The following is a 16,657-nucleotide window of genomic DNA, read 5'->3' on the forward strand; positions in this document are numbered from 1 at the left end:
GTAGTGTGGCTGACCTTTCCTCATTTAATGTCCTCTTTCCCCTCTGGAACTCATTGCAGAATCATTTGCATGTTATATTTCATCTACATTTGTCTCATTGTAGCCTCTTCATCTGTCTGTTGAGTTATATATGCCCCTGAATAAATGTTTTCTATTGTCTGATTAAAAAAAAGGTGAATTGTGACACCATTTAGCATATGAGAGATAGTAAAGATAGGAAGTAAGAAACAGGAAAATACCTGTAACATTAGAAAGAGTTCTGTATAGTATATGTAAGAAAAGCGGGGCAATTATTTTTTATTAATGTATATATTCTTTTAACTTTAGGAATAGAAGGACAGTCTGTGGAAATTTCCAATATTGTGGACATCCGAAAAGAACATAACCGTGAGATTGCAATGAGAATTTCTTCTAGCATCAACAACCAAAATAGATTTTATACTGACCTAAATGGATACCAGGTAATTTCCCTTTAAAATGTTTAAGTAATGGTTATAGCATATAACTTTTATATGTGATGATGGGCCAGTTAATTTTGGATCCTTTGAAAAAATATGCTTAAGGTTGCAAATTATTTCTAAAATAAAACTGAATTTTAACAGACACTTTTAGGTTCTGTATTCAACCATATTTTCAAGGTTAGAACAAATATTTGCAAGACTTATTTTGTGAAATGTCTATTTGTAAGGATTTATTTTTTCAAAGGAAGATTTAGTGACCATTACGCATGTTAAATACCTTGATGCTAAAATGTATATGAATTTATCTAATAGAAAGGAAATATTAATTAGGGACTGATGGAGTATATCTTTTTTTTTTCCTCATAAGGAATTGGTCTATGTATATTTAGTTTATTCCACATATGTTTTTAAATGTATGATTTAATAGTGGGCTCTTTTAAATTTCAGGAAAACTCTTCTCTCTACTGATGTATATGTGTGTATACATATATACACACACATATATGTGTACATAGACATAGATATACAAATAAAAACATCAGTTTAGAAATGTGAGTAGGTGGGTATTTAGTCAAAATTTTCATGAAATAGTTTGAAATAGTAATGGGAAAATTGATTCATAAAAATTTTTAAGATTGTCATTTCTCTAATTTACTAGAGCTCTTTTGATTGTTACCTAAATCTCTGTATTCAGAGTGTATGTGTGTAACAACATATCTTTGAAATAATACTATTAGAAACATGAGCATGTTTTTGAAGCATTAGCATTTTAGAAATTTCTGGCTACGAATAGAAATAATTTCACAAATGCTGTTACTTTGATTTTCAACTGGGATGAGTGGAAGGGATTGTGATAATTTTCTCTTCTACAGTTTCCTGCAAAAGTTAAATTTAAACCTTTTCAGAGCATAAAAATTACAGCATACATTTTGAATTAACATGTTAATTCTACTACAGCTGTTTGGTTTTCAAATGAAGCCCTGGCTTTATGGTGATTCATTTTCCTTGTGTACAAAAGAAAGTCTTTTCTTAAAGTCTTACAGAAGCAGTAATATGTATGTGTGGGTGTATACATGAATGAAAAAACTTAGTAAAAATGAATAAAAATGTGAATTTTCTTTACAAAGTTCGAACATTTTAATAAATAGGAATATATTATTTTTAAGTCTATAGCCTGTTTCTTCTTTTTTAGAATAGGTCATTTCTTAAGCTTTGAAAAGAGTAGTTACTTGGGCCAAACTAGAAATCTAGACCCGCAGGTGGAGAGTGAGGGTAACAGCTACACAATTGTGACAGTTTTAAATGTCCTTTTTTTAAGTATACAACTAAATGGAGTAGGAAGATCAGGACTGGAGATTTCTTTCTAACTAGCTTCCCTTCCTTCCTTCCTTTTTTTTTTTTTTTTAACATTTTACAGTTGTTTTTTCCACCAGTTTGTTAATTTCCTAGGGCTGTGATATAAACTGCCACAAACTGGGTGGCTTAAAACAACAAAAATTTATTCTCTCACAGTTTTGGACATTAGGAGTCCAGAATCAAGATGTAGGCAGGGCCCCACTCCCTCCATCAGCTCTAGGGAAGTGTAACCTTGCATTTTCTAGCTTCTGGTGGTTGCAGACAATCCTTGGTACTCCTTGCCTTGTAGACATATCACTCCAATCTCTGCCTGTGCTGTCACATGGTCTCCTTGTGCCTCTGAATGTCTCTCTCTGTGTCCAAATTCCCCATGTCTTGTAAGGACACCATTCTTTAGATTATTGCTCACCCTAATCCAGTATAACTTGATTTTATCTGCAGAGACCATATTTCAAAGTAAAATCACATTCACAGGTTCTCGGCGAACATGAATTTGGGGGACACTATTCAGAACCAGTAAGTTGAACGACCTACTGCAGGGTTGTTGTGATGATTAAAGATCTTATTTGTGAAATTCTCAATACTGTGCCTGGCATTAATGGTTACTCAGTACATGTTAACTATTATGTTTACGTTGAACTTCTCCTTTTCTGAGTTTCATGTCAAACTTTCATGAGTTTAAAAGAAGAGATGGCATTTTTATGTGGTATAAGATTTCTGATAACAGAGTCTCTGTTTGATGTCTCCTCCTGAGGTTTGAGTGAATCTCCTTGACCCAGATCAGCTTAGTGCATTGTCAGTCTCTCAAGTATAAAATTAGAGTTGTATTTCATGCATTCAGATACTAGACCAAGAAAAATTGGAATTTGGAACTATCTACATTGAAACTAAACAAGAAGAGTAAGCCTTGAATAGTTTTTAAATATAAATATGCATTTGATTATTATAACATAGTATGTTAGAGGATTTGGTGAGGAGATGTGTGGTATTTATTAAAACTGATTCAAGAATCGTAAGAGATATTTCTTGAAAGGGGATAGAGAGCTATTATGCTTAGCCTTCATTACAAAAGCAGTATGTTAGATGTAAATGAGAAATGAATCCTTAATACCTTTATAATTTGTTTTATGCAAATATTGGAGAGCTAGAAGACTTGTTAAGGATTTTTATTCTGAATTTAAATAGTAATGCCTATTTTAAAAATCTGGACAAGTTCTACCTTTCTCACTTAAAAATTGTTTTCTAAGATGCTCATGATTTTTCTTCATATTGTTTTGAAGAATGTTTTCATTACTAAGTTAGCTGTTCTATTGGACAAGAAAGGTGCTGTACCTTTTTCTGTTTGGAAGAAAAACCATCTGTAGTCGATAGTAATTTTTTTAAGTACACGTGTAAATATCACTTGATTTTTTTTTTCCTTAACGAGAACTATTTGGTCTTACAGATTCAACCTAGAATGACACTGAGCAAATTGCCTCTTCAGGCGAACGTTTATCCGATGACTACAATGGCATATGTCCAGGATGCTGAGTATCGCTTGACCCTGCTCTCTGCTCAGTCTTTAGGTGTTTCGAGTTTGAAAAGTGGTGTGTTGTTTAGATTCTTTTTTGCTCTTATAAGTTTCGCTCCCCAGTGTATAATCTTTCTGTTGGTCATATGTATTAATTGTCATACCCAGTCACAAGCTTTCTTCTTTTGAGAACCAGACTGTTAGTTAATTTTGAACTTTGTGAGACCAACATAAAATAATAAATTTCCTTAATCTTCAGATGAAAAAAGAGGAACCTAAAAGTCCATGAAACTGATTATTTTTAAAGATAATTTACTTCTCCTGATGGCTCATTGTTTGCAGAAGTCTGTCATTATTGTGACTGATTGGGAATGGAAATTCAGACTCAAATTAAACTAAGTTTAGGTAGAGTTCAGATAACTTAACCAAGTTTGCAAAGGTGGAAAGTTACAGTTCAAACTTAGGTCCTTCTCTGAATCCCATCCTTCTAGGACACTACCACCTGAAAAGAAGAAAGGGAGTAGAGATGATACAGATATGGGGATAAAGAGGTGACAGACATGACTCTACAGATTCCAAAAGAGAGAATGAAATGGAGAGAAAGAGAAAATAGATAGTAGACGCTGATTGATTTTTTTTTAGAACTTTCTATTGGGAGACTTTGTCCCTCATAATACATATTTTTAATTATCATATACATGTCAATTGCTCTTCTTTCCTTACATACTAAGAGTTGCTAAGACAAGCATGTTACGGAGCCAGGCAGATAATAAATGTGTACAGATGCCTGGCTTATTCATTTTATATTGGGCATATGCATACAAACCCACTATTTATGTTAGGTATATACATGCATTCTGTACTTCCACACACAGAAAACCTTACTACTTATCACTTTTCTTTATAGCCTCCATTAGACAAAATCATGAGATCATGTCATGAAGACATGACTACAGTTATAAAACTAATAATGGCCTCATGTCGGGGCTCCAGTGGGGAGTGCTGGGATTTGAGTGAATTGCGGAGCACATCCCCCCTGTACAGTGGGGTGGCCACTGCTTGGTGTCAGCTACTTGTCGCCATGGGGAAAGGGGCCCAGTGTTGCCAAATTTTTCAGTTTTTGAAGAAAAGCCCAGAAGTCTGGAATTTTATGAGAAGTTGCCCATTCTGTAACTTGTGACATAATTTTTTAAAAATCAGAACATAAAGCCTCTTTGTGTCAGAGATGACTCCTGAGCTACCCATTTTTAAACACTGCCTTAAATTCTCAAAATTGGGCTCTACTTAAATAGGGCACTAGACCTTAGGATTCAAGCAGTCATGAACCAAACAAAAGTATTATCTCACTTCCCTGATCAGGAGAGCTATGGACATAAAAACAATTTGAGTACAGGCCAGGAAGTTACTAAGTGTCACATAGTATATGGGCTAACATTTAGAGGCAGAGAGAAGAGTTAGAAATGACCAAGAGATTGATATACTAATTTGAGTGTGAAGAGATCAAATTCTAGATAGGCATGGGGACAGTTAGCCCCAGTGCCTGAAGAGCATGTTCTGGACAATTGTCTTATGACATATGGAGAAAACAACAATGAAAATTCTAACCAGCACTGGTAATTTTATGTACTGGATACCTAAACTGAGAAGATAGAAACTAAACAGAGTTGGTTTGACTATGTAAGCATAGTAGTTATTAAAATCCTTTACGTAGTTCCCTTTTATGCCAAATGATTGCTCAATACAGTAGCAAATATGAATGAATGGATGGATGAATATATATATTTAAACACATATAACTTTAGTGGGTTTTGGGGGAGTATAATCTTAAGCATATAAATATGTCTCTGGGTGATTTTTTTTCTGTTTTTTTTTAGTTTGTAATTTCATAACCTAACCATTAGCTTACAACTTAAACTAAAGGAGTTGTAGAATTATTGCATAGCAAATGAAGGAACCAAATATGGCAACTTTTTGGGCTATAGGAGAAACGACACACTAACACAGTATCAGAGAGGGAAGGGGGTACGTGGTGGGTGTCTCCAAATTCATGGGCTTCAGAGAATCACAGCACATCAAGTAACCTAAGATTTTACTTCAAATCCTTTGTAGATTCTGTCCTTCTGTATTTGTCTTATTACTCCATGCGTGATGTACATTTTTTAGTGAACCTCATAAACATTTTTAAATTCCAAATGCAGCCACTAAATTTTTGGAGGATTTAATTTATTGTTTCTATTAAATTTTTATAAGTTTCACTTTAATTTTGATCTCTTCTGTCCCATTTTTAAATTTCTTATTAGATTTTACTAGAAGTTGATAAAGAAAAGGAGAAATACAATCCTGTTTTATGAGTTTATACTAGCTGCTTTGAGCTATTATCGAGAGGAAGCCCATGGTACTGTGGGTTGTATAGGTCTGTCTCCCTGACTGGAGGAAAAACTTCAATCGAGACCCTGCCTTGTATTATGAGGTTCTCAATGAATAACCCTGGCCTGTTTGTTTGTTTGGTAGGTCAGATTGAAGTTATCATGGATCGAAGACTCATGCAAGATGATAATCGTGGCCTTGAGCAAGGTGTCCATGATAACAAGATAACAGCTAATTTATTTCGAATACTACTAGAAAAAAGAAGTGTCATGAATATGGTAGGAAGAAAGCTCTCATGTTCTGATGTTGTTTGTTCTTTGCCATCCAAAATTATGACTTTATACTTTTTTATTTTTTGCATTTTCCAATATTGAGATATTTTTGTAATAGACTTAGCCTCTATTCACAAAAAAGAGAACTTCAGTTATATATATCGTGTAAGATTTACATTCAGGCCATTTTATTTTTTAGTTTTGCTTATTGTGTAGATATAAAATAATGTTAAGGAATCAGCTTGGGTGAAATTTCCTGAAATTACTTTGAAAGAAATAAGCATTGAGTTTAAAGGATAGAGCTTAGTCATGTACTTAGGAGATTAAGTTTGATTAATAAAATTTATTTGAAACCTTAGTATACTCATTCTAGTCTTAGACTTATCTGTTGAAAGTAGATTTACTTGTCTGCTTTCTTGTTCAGTTTTCATTACTCAAAGCAAAAATCCAGCATTCCATGTAAAAGAGTCTGGCAAAAGCTTGGTCGGACATGAGCCAACCTGACAGTATACTCCTTCAGGTGGCAGAAAAGTTATCTCAGAGCCCCCCATAGACTGCTGACTACCCACCTCAGATGGCCCTGGACATGGCCCTTTTTCACTTACTCTGCTTTTCATCTTTCCACACTGACCGTTTCAAATCTTTTCTACTCTTTTCAGCCAGTGGCCTCACCATCCACTCTGTAGAGAGAACAGCCATTCATAGGGCTCTCTGTTCTAGATACCAAGCATCTACTCCCACCGTGTCCTTCTTCCCTTGTGTTACCTTCCTTTCCTCGTAGCCCAGTCCCTCCAGTGTCCTTGGAACTGACCCCAGTCTTCCTCCTGAGGATCCTTTTGTTGATCATCCTCCCTCCTTCCCTGTCCCTGCTCCTCATTGCCTTTCAGTTGGCTTTTAAATGCTCTTCGTTTTCTTTCATGAAAAACAAAAACAAAAAACAGCCCTCACTCAGACTCTCATTTCCGTTTCCCCTACGCTATCTCATCTACCCCACTGAGCCAGAGCTGATGAGGTGAGTTTGTGTCCTCACCTCCCTCTCACACTCAGTTCATTTCAGTCTGGTTTGAGCCCGCATCATACGCTCTTGCCAGTGTCACTAGATCCAGTGGATGTTTTCGGTCATCATCTTACTTCACCTTTCAACAGCATGTGACACTGACCATTGTCATATCCTAAAACACTGCCTAGCGAGGGCTTCCATGGTGCCCTACTTACATGGTTTTCCTCCTGCTTCTGGGGTAGTTCTTTCTCTGTCTCTCTCATAGCTCTTTATTCAGCCATTAAATATTAGAGCCCTCAAGGCTCGGCCCCAGGCCTTTTCCTTTTCTCATTTTGTACGTTCTTCCTCTGCGTCAATTGGAACCCACAAATACAAGCCCTCAGCTTCGGTTTCACCTCTCACCTCCAGACCCATCTATCTGGTTGCTTCCTGGCATTTCTTTCTACATTTTTAAGGGCATCTCAAGCTCGACATATCCAATATCATTCTTGTGATCTCCCCCCCACACCTGGCCCTTTTCCAGTGTTCCCTCTCTTGATAACTAGCACCACCTTCCATCCAGTCCAGACGCCTAGGAGTCATCTCTGATAGACACTTCTCCTTTGCTTGCTCTCTTCTCACAGCAGAGTCATCACCAGTGCTTGGCTATCTCATTGCCTAAATATTTCAAATCTATGAACTTGATTACTTCAGCGACTCTAATCTAAACTAGCATCATGTGTTTCCTGGAGATAGCCTATACACATCCACTCTTGTCTCTTCTTTCTGCCATATCTGTTTTTAACCCAGGAAGCAGTGCTTTTTGTTTTTTCAAAACCAAATCTGTCCTCCTTGTGCCCTGCTTAACCCCACTATGTCTTCTCATTGCTCTCAGTATAAAAGCCAAATCCTTACCATAGCCCACAGATCTCCTCGTGGTATGGGCCCTGCCTGTCCCCCATCCTCATCTACATGGCTTTCCCTGTTTCTGCTCTGGGCCAGCTGGTTTTTCTTTCAGTCATAAGTACTTCCCATGCACCCAGCCCTCACAGCACCTTTGCACACGCCTTTCAATCTCTCTGCCCAGCGACTCTTAGTAATAGTTCAGATCAGAGCCTATTTCATCAACTGCTTCGGCTTGACCAGGTCAAATCCCCTTCTGCGCTCCCTCAGAACCATGCATCGCTCCTTTGTGTTTTTGTGATTATGTGGTCATTGTTTTTCTCCTCTTTTGGACTGTAAACTCACTGGGAGTAGGGGTTATGTCTCTATCTGCTTCTAGGATTATTCCTAGCAGAGCAAGCACCCAGTGTATGTTCTGTGAATGAATACACAAATGCACAAATGAATGAGCTGTGACAGCACATTGCACCACTGTATTTATCGCAATTACTGCTTACTACCTTGTCACCATATGCATGTTCTATTCCCCCTACTAGATTCTAGGGACTTGTCTACTTTATTTGCATTTGCCCCACAGGGCCTCCTTGCCTGTGGTAGGCATTCTATAAATAAAATACTAGTTGACTGAATGAAATGGCAACAGCTAATTAAGGCAAAGAATTCTCCCAGTATTTAGAATCTTTTAGGAAAAGATTTTAATATCCATTTTAGATGTCAAGATTTATACCAGTTCTTGAAACTCGTGGTTTAAATCAATTACTGACAAGATAGCTTAGTTTTAGGATTAAAACTTTATATAAAAATCATTGTCTGAGTGCTGGCAGCTACTATCTTTTGCTCCTCCTGAAATGTTTCTGGCTTTGACGATTTTTCTCTCTATAGACACTAATTTACAAAACTTCTGTTAACTATGGCAATAAAAATGTTCATGTCAGATCTATAAAGCTTTCACTTAGAAGTTAAATAATTTGTTTACTCTCATTCAGAACTCTTTGGGTAGTAATTGATTTAAATTTGATTCAAAGTTTTTATAATCCTGTGTTGGTTAAATTTTTCTTTTGCTCAACTATAGATTCTTGGGCTTAAATCAATAGTTTCTTTTAAATAAGAAATGAACTAGAGAAGAGAAAATACATTTTAATTTCTAGTGAAATTGATTAAAAAGACATTGATTAAGAAATGTTAATATGTCATCATGTAACTTAAATTTTCTAGAAAGTGTCTATTTTCAACTCAGACTTGTGACTAAAATATCAATGGTAGAAACTGAGGTGGGGAGACACTCCCTGGAAGGGAACGCATTTTAGTGGGAAGCTTTGAGCCTCATGGGAATAATCCTGGATGACTAAATGAAAGCGTCGTGTTCTTGAGCGTTCTGCAGAGAGGCAGTGAGAACAAGACTGGAATGATAAAATAATCGCTGGGAGAGGTACAAATGCCCAGTGGAGCACTGTGGCTGTGTGAGGTTGACTGTCATCCATGGGAATAATGCTCAAAGCTCAGCAGAAGTGGAGAATAGGAACTGTCTTATCAACATTACTCTTCAGGGTTTGTTTCTTTGACCCTTACTCCCTACCCCCTTCCTGCTGGCGACTAGTATAATAGTAAAGGGGGCGTTGAGCTAGGAAGTGTTCGTGTGTTACAACTGGGTCATTTTACCTCTGGATACCAGTTCTTTACATATAAGGAGAGGAAGTTGGAGAGATCAGGTAAAAACTCAAATGCTGACAGGGCTCAGGGAAGTGATGGCATGAGGGAAGTTGGTCAGGTTTGAGGGCAAATGCTTACGTTAGGTGACCAGAGGGTCTGTGGTGAACATGAGGATGGACACATCCCACCTAGGAGCCACGACTCAGCCCTAGATGGTGTTTCCACATGAGAATGTGGGGACCCAGTGTGACTTCATTTTCCAGTGTTTGCGGTAAAAAACCCAGTTATCTGTTTGGGGGAGTTTTTGTTATTATTGTTGTTTTGATTATTTTAATGTGAAATCTCTTGGATTTTTTTCTTTTTTTGAGAGGTGGCTGAAAAACAAACAACTTTTTAATACCATACAGAGCTACCAAAATATGTCTAATAGGCCAGCTTGGCCCATATACTACTAGGCTTCAGCTCTGCGCTAAATGATATTTATCTCTAAATCTTACAGGTCTACATATTTTCATTCATTCTCTCTCCTTCTCCCTCTTTGTCTTTTTACCCCATCCTTCCCCCTACAGTAATTTTCTCTCTTTCATTTATATTGCATTGCTTGTTAATGTAATAATTAATAAATTAGTTAATCATCAACAAACATTTATCAAGTTCTCACCATGTGTCAGGTCATTCTGAATAAACAAAGGTGACTAAAAAAATGATCTTTTTCTTAATAATTTAGCAGGTTTTGATGTAGACGAAATGGAAACCTGTGATGTTTAGGAATAAGAGAACTCAATTGGGCTTAATGAAGGGCACGAAGGAGCCTGGCAAGAAGTTCTGACTTATGAAATAAGGGCTGAAACCCAATAGAGAAGATCTCAACTTGATGTGGTTTGGATCAGAATGTGCTAGAAACTCTTTTTAATGTTGAACAGGATGCAGGGAGAAAACCAGACCTGTACAGTCTGAAACCTTCCAACCTACAAGAAACCAAATAATATTTAGAGTAGTATATTAGTTACTATAAGGCTGGGAAATTCATTTATAGCTTAAACGAACATGTAAAATTTCCTATAGCAAATATGTTTTATAAACTTTGGGTTTATCATCAGGTTAAAAGATTAGTGATAGCTCCACAGTTAAATATCTTGCTAGCCCCTTACTGCTATAAATATGTTCAGAAAGTGTGTGAATGATGGCGCTCTCCCTGAGACTTTGCCACACCCAACTTGGTCAGCGTCCAGCAGTGTTACTTGTTCAAGGAGCTCTTCTGACACCGAACCACAACTCTTATATAAACTGCTCTTCTTTATCTTGCTTAGGAGACAATAAATAGCACAGTTCTTGAATGCTCAAAGTGCTTACATTCATGACATTGTGTCATTTGACAAGACTTTTCATTAACATGTTTTCGAGTCTACATCTTGGTTTTTTAATCCCAAACAAGTTAAAGGGTGAGGCTTATACTTTTGATTCCAAAGGGAGCTTTGTTTCTTCTAAAAGGTTGGGAGGATGTCTGGGGTGGCGGTTCCTAGCACAGGTCAACAGAGCGGTGTGGGACTGACTATGTGACATTCACCTGGGGGGCTTTTAACTTTACCTTCCCAGGGTCCCACCCCAGGAGATTCTGATTCAGTAGATTTGGGTTCGGGTCCAGGGATCTATGTTTTCTAAAAGTTCCCCAAGCGATTCTGATGTATGGTCAATGTGGGGGAAGCACTGAAGGTCAGAACTGATTTGGGTTTGGAGGAATAGTAAATATGCATATCACTGCTACTAAGGTATAGATAATCTATCAAGAAGTACCCTACCTACTCACTGAAGCGTCCAAGGATTCCTCCAAGAGCATAGGACAAAGCCAGAAAGCTCTTTCTGAATGTTTCTTGACCTAGAATGGACTTAATGCCTCCGGAATCTGATAAGGCAGGTGTTTTCCTGCCTTAAAAAGCTTTTATCTTTTATTACTCAAAAGTGATTTTGTCAGCAATCCTGACCTAGATTATGAAGTCCTTTGATCTTTGAGTACATTTAAAGCTTCTTGTTGAAAATGTTCCCTCTCTCTTCATGTTATTCTATAAGCTGCATTAAATTTCAATATTGTTGAAGAATATTATTTTATATGCTTTATTTAATCTTTCCTTAAAAAAAGGAATGTGGAATGGATAAAATTTTTTAAAAACTCTTTTTATACCTAATATTTTTTGTCAGTACCTTAATATTGTAGTGTCCCTCTATTGCCTTTAAAAAATTTTCTTTTCTCTCTTCATAGTCTGAATTGTAATGATATCTACAGTTTGCTGCTGGCAAGATGCTCCTCACTCTTTGCTAACACCCTCTGTTCAATGCTAATCTGACATTCTGAATTTTAAGCTCTGTATCTTCTGTAAATCTTATCTTTTCACACAGATAAATAGCCAAACCTTTTATTTGAGCCCTCTATTTTAAAAAAATGCAAAATCAGAAGATATCAGTGAAATAGTCATTTCAAAAAATAAGATATAAAATTAAATTTTCTCTAAATGTTGCTGGTGATCAAAAGACCTTTCTACATAAATTGTGTTTTCATCTTAGTGCTTTTCTGTGTCTGCTTTTACACCTTAGGCATTGTTGGTTAAGGTTCTACTTAGTCATTGATTTAATTAATTGTGTATGTCATCTACCATATGTATATCCCTAGTTCTGGTAGATTTATTTAATGTTTGAACATGCTGAAATACTTGTCTATAAGCATACACCATAGCAAAGACTGAAGTATTTTAAAATTATACTGAATAATTGTGTACCATGTAAATGTGTGGTAACTATTCTATAACACATATAGTAGTTCCTATTTTTGGAATAAAGTGAAGCAACTGACAATGATTTTATCAAATTTAAAGAAAACAGATGATCTAGTTATGCTACCTGTGTTATTTTAAAGACTTATTTATTTTTGAGTTTTTAAAAAAAAAAATCCTATCATTGGGTAACATTTATAAAACATAACTTTGGATCAATACATAACTTTACAGTCTAGTTAAGTGTATAAATGAAACCATGAGAATATGTTGGGTAAAACCTGAGGGAGAAGAGATAGCATTTGACGATGTATAAGATATATGAACATCCCAACCCGTCTACTTTTAAGAGTTTTATGGTAGGTTGAGAAAGAATTTTCATAAAAAGTTATACCTTGTCCTAGAATGTTTGTGGAGAATGTTGTCAGGATTTTTAGTTTCAAAGCAATGGAAAAGAGATATTTCTCAACATGGGAGTTACGTGGGCACTTTGTTTTCTTAGAACTGAACTTGGTAATCTTCTGTGCATTGTCTAAGACTTATTCATAGAATATAATGAAATAAAAGTATTAATATATTTGTGTATTTTTTCCTGTTTAAGCCCTGTCTGATAATTCAATTAATACTGTAAGAACTGCAAATATATAACTCTTAAGCATTTTTGTTTTTTCTTGATAGGAAGAAGAAAAGAAGTCGGTCAGTTATCCTTCCCTCCTTAGCCACATAACTTCTTCTTTCCTGAATCATCCTATCTTTCCGATGACAGAAAAGGTCCCTGTGCCCACCCTTCAGCTGCTGGGTGAATTCTCTCCATTAATGTCATCTTTGCCTTGTGACATTCATCTGGTTAATCTGAGGACGATACAGTCAAAGGTATATCCCAAAATATATCTATAAAAAATTACTTTTTGTAGTATACTTGGTGTAAGGGGGTGGGAGGAGTAAAACTGTAAATTTTACTCTGCTTCAAAGAATGATTAAGAGGACTTCACCTTTAGGCAACATCATTATACCTTTCATTTGACTGTTGCTCTGTAGTTTAGAGTGTTTCCTTAGACTGATTTATTTTATTCTCAGAAAAGTTCTCTGTGGTGAGCAGGTCAGGGAATATCAGCTTCTTTTTACAGATAAGGAAGCTGAGGCTGGCCTGAGGTCACATAATTAGTAGGTGGGAGAACCAGGCCCTAAGATCAGCCCTACTGGCATTTTCCATTTGTTTCTCCTTATTAGTCAGTGTTTCTCAGGAGTTAGAGAAACAGAAAGTATAGTGTGTAATTATTTCTGTACCAGAGGCTTTGTACATTCGTATCTTTTCTCCTAAAAATACAAAAAAAATCCTAAAAAACCCCAAATCTTTGCATTGAGAATCCAGCTATGTAGGTGAGATATAAAAACACATCAGAGGAAGAAAGAAGGGAAGATTTTATTAGGTATGGAATTTTAACCCAGTTTGATTGCTTGAGTTTACCTATATGCCTACTTTTAAAGTCAGAGACTGCATTTGAAAAGAGGAAAAGATGAGAGGTTTGACGTCATTTTTATGTTTTGTAAAGCTGTTTGATCTTGTGGATTGACATCCACTTAGCCAGAAATAGTGAGTGATTATGGATTCTGTAGGAAATGTCTTATAATAAATGGCCTGAGTGTGAAAAGAAGAGTGTTCATGTTGGAAGAGAGTGTAAGAGGAAAAAAATGTTTAGCTTGAGAACAAAGAACTGAAGAGAACCAAACAAAGGAAGGATCAATGCCTACAAATTTGGACATTTAGGGCTTTAAAACTATATGTCCAAGATAGGGAACTTACGCCTGACTATGTAGGAAAATACATATGTCTAATAATAATGAGTACAAGTGAACGTTAGAGGCCTATGTGTGTATCTCTGTGTCAAAAGGGCTTGTTTGATCACGTGAGTGAACTTTCGGATTTATTTCATGCCTGCTACATGCCAGTTATTGCTAAAGGCACTGGGGTATAGTCATGGACTAAACAGACAAGAGCCCCTGCCTTTCTGAAGCTTAGATTCTAGTGAGAGGAGAAAAATAATTAAAGATGAAAAAATAAGAGAAACATATGTTAGATGATGATAAGTGTTATAATGAAGGGGAAGAAGGAGGGAAGGGCAGTTTTAGAAGGTGATTTGAATAGCGTGGTTGGAGAAGGCCTTGCAGAAAAGGTGATAATGGAGTAAAAATCCGAAGGAGGTCAGGGAATAAGAAACTCACGCAGATTTCTGAGGGTAGAGTGGTCGGGAAGAGTTAAGAGCAAGTGGAAGGCCTGAAGGCAGGAGATGCTGGTCAGAATGGAAGAGCCATGAAACCTGGGCTGTTCTTTGATTCCTTGCTGTATCCCCCTGCCGAGAACAGAGCCTGCACCTAGTAGGGGCTCGGTAACAATTTGTTGGACAAGTGGATCTTGTGAGTGTTCTCTCTAGGATTCTGCTATGGTCTTTTGTGGGTCTACTTTTTGACTCAGGGAAAGAACGCACTAGAGATGGACAGCCTCCCTGAGGTAACCTGTCATTAATTCATGGGCTGAAGAGAATGAAAGGATAGGGTGGAGACACCAGACTCTGAGCCTCAGGCTGCCACCTCGGGGCATGGATGGTAGAGGACATTAGCGAGCTGAAGGATCCAGGGGCTTCTGGGGTCCCTGGCGGCCATGGAGAAGTTTTAGCCTCACTTTTAGATGACTCTTTCCCATGATTGTTTTCTGGAAGCAGCACCAGCTGACTCTAAAATCGGTGAGTGTAGAGTTTTACCCTCCAAGGTTTTCGCTTGTTTTCCAGATCACCTCTTTTTTGTGATTACCTGTTCCTTTCATTCTTCCTGCTGTTGGCTAGCTTCCTGTGATACAAATCTAATCACTTTCGGGATTAAAAATCCCATTGCCTACAAAGTTGATTTAGACCCTTGGGCATTCAGTTCCTCTGCAGTCTGGCCTGGCTGGCTGTAGCCACCTGGCTTCCCATTGCCCTTCTCACCTTTGGAAGGTGAACCACCTTCACTCCCTGCTGGCTGCGTGACTGCTGACTCAGCTACCATTTATAAAATGGACCTGATACCAGATACGCCTGTTTCAGGTCTAGTATGAGAAACAGATGAAATAGTGCTGTGAGAGCCCTTTGAAAGCAGAAGTGCTTTGTAGACATACATTGTTATCCCGATGATGCTTACAGTACATGCCAGCGCAGGTGCAAACTGGAGTTTCAGCAGAGGGAATAAAAGCAATTTAACAATTTGACCAGGAAGAATAAAGACTGAAATGCCTAACCATAGGCATAGGTTAATGCCTAACACGTGATCAGAACTAAATATTGGGGGCTTTTCTGCATTATCATATAAATTGGTGCCAGTTCTATGTTAGTCTTTGACTCTTAGCATGTATTTCTAACAGTTGTTCAAAAACTTACCAGTACAATTATACTCCAGTAAAGATGTAAAAAATAAATAAATAAATAATAAAATTGCAGGGGGGGAGAAAAAAAACTTACCAGTACAATTATACTCCAGTAAAGATGTCAAAAATAAATAAATAAATAATAAAATTGCAGGGGGGGAAAAAAAAAACTTACCAGTAATCCAAAGGGATACTTTAAAGAATTGCTCTCTGTCCCCTAACCTCTGATAATAGGAAAGTAATCATTGAAGGAAGCTAATGTAGGTATTCATTCAAAGAAAGCTTGATACTTAAAAGGTGTCAAGTGTAATTCCATGATTATACTAAAAGAAAGACAAAAATAACTCAGTCCAGAAGCCAGAGCTAATCATTTTGGATTGTGTTCTTGTTTTTTTTGTGTGCTGGCAGCTTCCAGCATACAATAATGAGTTGTTCATTTAGAGACTGCAGTGCATTTTCCCCATTGAAAGTATGTAAACAGAGGGGTTGGCTGCCTGTAAGCAAGACTAGAGGTCTACATTGGCCTATATGTACGTAAGCATTTTCCTAACCATCACCTCACAGTATTTCCATGAGAAAAGTGTCTGAGGACCCCCTTGACATGATAAGGGCACATCTGTCTTCCCTTCTGACCTCCCCCATCAGCTGCGTAACAGAGGACACCTCTGCTTGCCCATGCCCAGGCTGCTGCCTGACGGTTCCTCAGTTCTAAGCCTCAGTCTCCCTCACTCCTTGTGGAGAAAGGGGTTATGGGCTCAAGCAATAGTGAGAGAAGCAAGGTGGGGGCTGGAGGTTTGCTAACCACTGAGGTGGTTCAGCATTTCGAGCTATCATTCTCCGAGTCACTGTGTCCAGATCACACTGAGGAGATTTTTACAAGAAGAGACTTTAACAAATTCCCTCATCTCTGAGATTCTGATTCTGTAGGTCTGGTGTGGAGAGCTTAGGAATCAGTAATTTTTAATAACTCTCCTCATGATTCTAGAAATTGCTGAGT

General features: G+C 37.3%; 1 protein-coding gene across 1 annotated transcript in view; it reads left to right on the top strand.

The window, feature by feature from the left end:
* MAN2A1 (mannosidase alpha class 2A member 1) overlaps nt 1-16,657 on the top strand; it is a 160,711-nt gene that overhangs the window by 135,198 nt on the left and 8,856 nt on the right. The window contains exons 17-20 of the mRNA XM_068535712.1: nt 328-461; nt 3,262-3,403; nt 5,839-5,972; nt 12,942-13,136. Coding sequence (XP_068391813.1) covers nt 328-461; nt 3,262-3,403; nt 5,839-5,972; nt 12,942-13,136 — 605 coding nt within the window. The remainder of the gene's footprint in view (nt 1-327; nt 462-3,261; nt 3,404-5,838; nt 5,973-12,941; nt 13,137-16,657) is intronic.

Source organism: Eschrichtius robustus, chromosome 2 (genome assembly GCF_028021215.1).
Source record: "Eschrichtius robustus isolate mEscRob2 chromosome 2, mEscRob2.pri, whole genome shotgun sequence".
Lineage (NCBI taxonomy): Eukaryota > Metazoa > Chordata > Mammalia > Artiodactyla > Eschrichtiidae > Eschrichtius > Eschrichtius robustus.